This window comes from Phyllopteryx taeniolatus, chromosome 6 (genome assembly GCF_024500385.1).
Source record: "Phyllopteryx taeniolatus isolate TA_2022b chromosome 6, UOR_Ptae_1.2, whole genome shotgun sequence".
Classification (NCBI taxonomy): domain Eukaryota; kingdom Metazoa; phylum Chordata; class Actinopteri; order Syngnathiformes; family Syngnathidae; genus Phyllopteryx; species Phyllopteryx taeniolatus.
The window spans coordinates 12,364,099-12,371,725 of NC_084507.1; the positions used below are offsets into that span (position 1 = coordinate 12,364,099).

Genomic DNA, 7,627 nt, shown 5'->3' on the forward strand with positions numbered 1-7,627 from the left:
CAGCGGAAAAACTTTTACCTTGTATCGGGTTTTGATACAACCAATTTACTGTACTGTATTATTTTTTAATGAACCAACAAAACGTGGCGCCATTATCAAGGAAGAAAATGATGAACACAAAGAAAAGGAGAGCGTGTGGATATATTATTCGTATATATAGTATCTGTACAGGACGTCCTCGAGTTACGACGCACTCGACCTACGACGTTTCGACTTTACGACGCCCGTGCCTCGTCCGCCATTTTGTCCCCAGCACCATAGTGTTTCTGCTTAGCTAGTGCATAGTGCTTGTCTGTGTTTGTGCGGTGGGAGTATCTTTGCCTTTTTCGCCCTCCTTTTTTCACATTCTCAACAGTAATGGTAAGTACAGCATCTTGTTTTTTTTATTTTAATGTATTTTAGTTTCTTCATACAAAGTGTTAACCTTTCCTGCTACGGTCACCTGACCGTGGTCGGGAGACGCCTTCTCCAGTGCCGAGGTTGTCCTCCTCGGGGTTAACTCCCTTCTCTCGTTGCACAGCTGAGCTGGGTGGCGGCAACAATAAAGGCACGAAGCACGGATTTGCTGCTTTTATGGCTTTATTAGCTCCTCTGCACATTCAACGTCAACGGTTCCTCCGCTAATCGCCGTCACTACACTTGCCACTGTACATACTCGCACCTGCGCGCACTCCTTCCTCCTTCGCAGTCCCGTCTCACTCACATATCGACGCCCACACCCACACACACTGAGCTTGCTGTCACAATCACGTGGGACAATGCCCGTAACAGAAGTATTTCGCCGTCCATTTCGACTTTAACGGTGAAATCCGACTTACGCGGGAAATCGTGTTACGTCGCCAGCGTAGGAACGGAACTCATTCGCAAATCGAGGACTTCCTGTACTTACTAATACTTAAGAACAGCGTGTGAGTTCAAGGCTGACTGACACAATGTGAAAATCCCAGATTCTATGTGGAGTTGCCATCTAAAATTCCAGCTGGTGTTATGCTTTTTTTTTTCAAAATTGCCTGTCACCTTTTTTTCCCCCCTGACAGTCACGGCAACAAGGAAGTGTTCTCATGCCGAGGCATCCAGCTGGCAGTCAACTTCTTCCTGCAGAGAGGACACACAGCAATCACGGTGTTTGTTCCGTCTTGGCGGAAAGAGCAGAGCCGACCCAATGCAGGCATAAAGGGTGAGGTCACTGGAGATACGCTGCAATACGAACGCTGGGGGTTTAACAATTAAGTTAACCTCCCATGTGATGTATGCAAATGATAGCGACAGACTAAAATGATTGACATGATGTTGTAATTCAGATGAGTTTAGTTTCTTGTTTTTAGTCTTCCAAAATATTCATAGGTGAATGTTGCTACATGGACTTACAATACCTAGCTGTCATGATAATACACACACACACACATATATATATATATATATATATATATATATATATAGTCCAATTCCAATGAAGTTGGGACGCTCAACAGTCCGGGGTCTCCGTTGTAGTATTTTACGCTTCATAATGCACCACACATTTTCAATGGGAGACAGGTCTGGACTGCAGGCAGGCCAGTCTAGTACTTTTACTACGAAGCCACGCTGTTGTAACACATGCAGAATGTGGTTTGGCATTGTCTTGCTTAAATAAGCAGGGCCATCCATGAAAAAGACGTTGCTTGGATGGCAGCATATGTTTATCCAAAACCTGTATGTACCTTTCAGCATTAATGGTGCCTTCACAGATGTATAAGTTACCCATGCCATTAGCACTAACACAACCCCATACCATCACAGATGCTGGATTTTGAACTTTGCGTCCGTAACAGTCCGGATGGTTCTTTTCCTCTTTGGCCCGGAGGACACCATGTCCACAATTTCCAAAAACAATGTGAAATGTGGGCTCGTTGCACCACAGAACACTTTTCCACTTTGCATCAGTCCATCTTAGATGAGCTTGGGCCCAGACAAGCCGGCGGCGTTTCTGGGTGTTGTTGATAAATGGATTTTGCTTTGCATAGTAGAGTTTCAAGTTGCACTTAAGGATGTAGCGCCAAATTGTATTTACTGACATTGGTTTTCTGAAGTGTTCCTGAGCCCATGTGGTGATATCCTTTACACATTGATGACGGTTTTTGATGCAGTGCCACCTGAGGGATCGAAGGTCACGGGCATTCAGTGTTGGTTTACGGCCTTGCCGCTTACATGCAGTGATTTCTCCAGATTCTCTGAACCTTTTGATGATATTATGGACCGTAGATGATGAAATCCCTAAATTCCTTGCCATTGTACGTTGAGGAACATTTTCCTTAAACTATTCAACTATTTTCTCACGCACTTGTTCACAAAGAGGTGATGCATTCTTAGCGGCAGTTTCATGTTGGAGCGAAGAGCCTCGCGGTTGTAGCATCGTAGACAAACGGCAAAAGTCCGACAGTGCAGATATTCTCTACTAAAAAAATACATATATGTATCGTGGCTAAAAGGCTGTAATACTGGAAATGGTTTAGAATGACACAAAAAGAATAAAGGGTGGAAATTATTTTACACCACATTACTCCGTATATATACACACACTTATAAAAACAAATATCAAAAATAATCCCTGAAAACACCATAGTCAAACCACAACCAAGGTAACCACTTACAATACCTCATCAAATGGTTGCACCACAGTGAGTGTGATTCTAGGCTAGAATTGGAAACTTTGTTCTGTTCGACTGATCAAGTCTGATTCTCAATGAACCTCAATTATAATACCACAGCGGAAGCTTAAAAACTTCACTGTGACACAGTAAAACTGTTCCGGCATAAAAGGGATACATATTTTCCATTCTGCTTGTACTAACAGCCGAACAGGACAAAAAAAAAAAAAACAACCTCAGCCTTGTATTGTGACATTATCATTTGTTTGAAGCTTAATGAAATCGATTAATATCTGGACATTGCTTAAGATGTATTCCCAACCCATTCCACAATTTGACCCCACATAGATACACAAACCTTTCCTGGTGGTTCTTAATGCTTGGATGTTAAAGTTCACACACACCCTCAAGTTGTAACCCCCCTCCCTCTCTGTAAATAGTTTTGGGATATTACCTGATAATATGTTTTTTATTGGCTTTATACAGTAATTGTGCAGTACAAAAGTTTACTAAATCAAAAAGTTTTAATATTCTTGACTGCAAAAATGATGTATTTGTGTGATCAAAATATCCAACTTTGTGGAAGGTTATAACTGTACATTTTTGTTATTTAAAGAGTAGATGAAGAGAACCTTTGTAATTGTTACCCCACACTTTTATACAGTCGGTCAAATATGGCAAGACCAGTGTAGTAGAATAAAGTATAGACAGGGCATTGTAGTCCAAGACATGTTTCGCTTTGTTTATGACTGTAATCATTTTGGATGTTTTAGTTTGTATGTACCATATGTGTGGCTTCTAGCTTAGTTTGCTGTCAATAGTTATTCCTAAACATTTTATTTCTGACACTCTGTCGATTACAACACCATCTATGTTTATTAATAGTTCTGATAGTCCTTTATAGTTACCAAACATAATTGACTTGGTCTTATTTCAATTTAATCATCCACATTTTCACTTTAATTCATTCATTATTTAGAGTGTTTATGAGTTCATTATAAATATCACAAGAATAAAATATATTAGAATCATCAGCAAACAATATGAATTTTACTCGGTTAGATGTGTTAAATATGTCATTAATATATATATATATGAAATAATCCGGGGCCCAAGACCAACTCTTGGAGGACCTCACAATCAGTGTCCAGATACGCAGATGTGAATTTATCATATTCACATAGTGTCGTCTCAGTTAAATAGCTTCTGTACCATTTCAGAGCCACTCCCCAAATGTCATACATTTCCAGTTTACAAAGTAAGATGGAATGGTCAAGTGTGTCAAAAGCTTTCTTTAAATCAATAAATTTTCCAGTGGCACAGTTTTTACTGTCCAGGGCATTTGTGATTTCTTCAACTGCGTCAATAAGGATGACTCTGATTCTGATTTGACAAAATGAGAAGACACTGATGCCTTTGTCACACTCTATTTACAGCGGATTAAGATAAATTGAGTTCTACATTTCTCCCCTTTGAGTCACTTCTATTTGCATAAACAATCAACTGTTTGTGCAAGCTCTTCATGCCTACTTGACTCCAGCAGCAGCCATACAGTGAAAGCCTTGCCATGTTTTGCTTGCACCAAACCCTGGGTGGAGTTTTTTTCTATTTGGCCGTGTGTGAACAAGGAAGTAAAAACATCAGCCTTTTGTCCAATCTTGAGAGAGCCGCAGCAGGATGTACGCTTCTTCCTTGTTGCTGACCTGAACACTTAATATACCTGATACTTGTAGTTGCACCTGCCAAATTCTTGACATGCCCTATAAAAACTGTATGCAAATTAGAAAACCCAACCTACATCTTGTGAACGTCGTCATTTGTTTTTCTGTCCGTCATCTTATGTTTGATTCTCATGCAGGAAAATGTCCGATACTTATGACATAATAAGTGTCTGCTACTTCAAAAGCTATTCATGTGATAAAAATTAGCAGAGGTTTAATTTATAACATAACAAAATTTCAATACACATACTGTGCAAAAGTTAAATAAAAACTATCTTGATAAATGCTTAAAAACAAACAGTTGTTCAGTATTGTATACAGTATGTATACAGTATTGTATTATTATTGTATTATTACAACTGAACAGTACTTAGACAGTGATTGTTTTGCTTACCACAAGACAAGCAACTAACACTTTCTTTGAATTTCATTTTATAGTAATGAGTTACAATGGGGCGGCAACAATGGGTTGTTTGTTTGTATGTGCCCTGCGATTGGCTGGCAACCAGTTCAGGGTGTACCCCGCCTCCTGCCCGATGATAGCTGGGATAGGCTCCTGCATGCGCGTGACCCTTGTGAGGAGAAGTGGCTCAGAAAATGAATGGATGGAGTTACAATGGCGGTGAGGAGAAACTTATCAAAATATAAGTATACTATTTTTTTTGTAAGGAAATGTACTGGCATAAAATTGAAAGATGCCAGAAATATAAGTAACAAGCTAAAATGCACATACATACAAAATTCTACTTAATAAGAGTAACAAAGTATTTGTGCTGTGTTACATTAAAAGACTGCTACAGCGTGACTTTTTATACCATGTAGCAGACGCCGTCCCACAATTAGTCGCAGGGTTTGTCATCCACTTGAGACAAATAAAGTAGTAACCATAATTATACCGGTAATTGACATCATTGTCACTGTCATTCAAAAGCAGACGTGTAACTGCGAAGCCCATCTACTAACCAAAACAGCAGCACCTACTCTTAGATGAGATGTGGAGTTTAATGTTGTAAACCAATTCTTACGTGATTTTTATAGACTGTGATGTGGTCGGTCCGCAATGATTTTTAGTTTCCAGGAAGCTTGAACTTGGCTTTTTTTTTTTTTTTTACTTGATACTTTCAGATAAGCACATCCTGATGGAGCTGGAAAAGCAGAAACGAGTGGTCTTCACTCCGTCGCGCCGCGTTGGCGGCAAGTTGGTGGTTTGCTATGACGACCGCTTCATCGTCAAGTTGGCGTACGATTCGGGAGGCGTGATCGTGTCCAATGACACCTACCGCGACCTGCAAGAGGAAAGACTCGAGTGGAAGAAATGCATCGAGGAGAGGCTCCTCATGTACTCCTTCGTAAATGACAAGTAAGGAGTTAGCTGCTTTCTCTGATTACCTTCCATCATAGCCAGGGCCTGATCAATTCATTGTTTTGAACCCTAATCAAAATAATCATCGTCAGCTGGAGTTTTGCCTATTCAAGACCAATGAAACCGTAAATGATGTTAAGTGTCGGAGTTGTGTAGAATGATGTTCTTGCTTACAAATACATGGAGCTCTCACCCCATTCAATCCGATATGCATATTTCCTGAGATGACGATGTGGTTGTCCCAGTTCTCCCGCCAAAATTTAAAACAACAATGGTGTATTACCTGAGCATGATATTGCTTTTACAGCAAATTCTTCTGCGCCTCTACTACTAACATCAGCCACAAGCAGAGATGGAGAACATGATATAACGTTTGTGTTCTTAAGTCCACCTTGTCGAACAAACCAGAAGTTAAAGAACGTTTTTGCGAAGTTTCAGCGTTTGTGTGAGGACACACACATTTCTTGAGACAATTCCTTGCTGCTTACGGGAAACGTATTAAAACCAAATAAGAAAAAGAATGACTATTGTTTCTGTTTAACTCTCTATTTGTACATCATATATTTAAAATGCAACTCTGTCAAAAATGACATGTTTTGACATCTGAGAAAGGCTTTGCTGGTTTTTATTTTGAAGTCATCACTTCATGGCAAAGATAGTAATGGAGTAGAAGAAATGTGATTCAATGTCAAAGGGCATCATGCATACTGTAAATAATGTTTTGCCTGTAACTTCACTCATTATATTGCTTATATATTGCATACATCTACTATCCATCCATCCATCCATTTTCTGAGCCGCTTCTCCTCACTAGGGTCGCGGGCGTGCTGGAGCCTATCCCAGCTGTCATCGGGCAGGAGGCGGGGTACACCCTGAACTGGTTGCCAGCCAATCGCAGGGCACATAGGAACAAACAACCATTCGCACTCGCAGTCATGCCTACGGGCAATTTAGAGTCTCCAATTAATGCATGTTTTTGGGATGTGGGAGGAAACCGGAGTGCCCGGAGAAAACCCACACAGGCACGGGGAGAACATGCAAACTCCACACAGGCGGGGCCGGGGATTGAACCCGGGTCCTCAGAACTGTGAGGCTGACGCTCTAACCAGTCGGCCACCGTGCCGCTACATCTACTATATGGCCAAAATCTAAAGGAAAAAAAATCATCAGTTAATGCTTTTTTGAATGTTTTTTGTACTTGAAAATTCCTCTGTTGTAAAATAAAATACAAAATACTAAAGGACAAAGTATTTTAAAAAAGTCTAATGTTCTGCCTGCAAGTCATATCTTTGTTGTTGTAAGTGTTTAGAGGCCAACAGAAGTTATTTTAGTCATATATTTTTAAAACTAATTAGCCAATTAATAGGTCATCTGAATTTTTTTCTGCCAAATATCGGAATCGGGATCAGCCTCGAAAAATCCATATTGGTCAGGCCCTAATCAAAACTTTGAAATATGATTATGCAACATCACAGTCATGATTTGTTTTCATGTGGACCAGGTTCATGCCCCCAGATGACCCTCTGGGCCGTCACGGTCCCAATCTTGACAACTTCCTCAGGACGAAGCCACTATCCAAAGAGCAAATGAGACAGCTGTGTCCATATGGTGAGAGGTGATTCTCTTCTCTCCGCCCACATTCCATGGCATAGATGGAAAAAAAATCTTTGCAATTTAGCATCGCCCAATCTCGTTCCGATTGGGGCTCAATTTAATGAATTCCCTAGTCAGAGATTGTCAAAGAACGAGCCCTGGAATTTGCCTCAAATGGCTGCTTCAAAGCAAAACGGTGGACTTTCTCCTCATTTGCAGGGCTCCTTCAGACTTTTTCGTGTGTCCTGTTATGACAGACATGTCCACCAGATTTTGTGTCGGGGGCAAGTTTTTTTCAAATTTTCCAGGGGTCGTTACTTAGT

The 7,627-nt window shown here is 40.5% G+C and overlaps 1 protein-coding gene across 5 annotated transcripts in view; it reads left to right on the top strand.

The window, feature by feature from the left end:
* LOC133479772 (endoribonuclease ZC3H12A) overlaps window positions 1-7,627 on the top strand; it is a 54,013-nt gene that overhangs the window by 44,667 nt on the left and 1,719 nt on the right. For all 5 annotated transcript variants that reach the window (XM_061777150.1, XM_061777148.1, XM_061777147.1 and 2 more), the window contains 3 exons: window positions 1,038-1,177; window positions 5,474-5,708; window positions 7,213-7,319. In XM_061777150.1, the coding sequence (XP_061633134.1) occupies window positions 1,038-1,177; window positions 5,474-5,708; window positions 7,213-7,319 (482 nt within the window). The remainder of the gene's footprint in view (window positions 1-1,037; window positions 1,178-5,473; window positions 5,709-7,212; window positions 7,320-7,627) is intronic.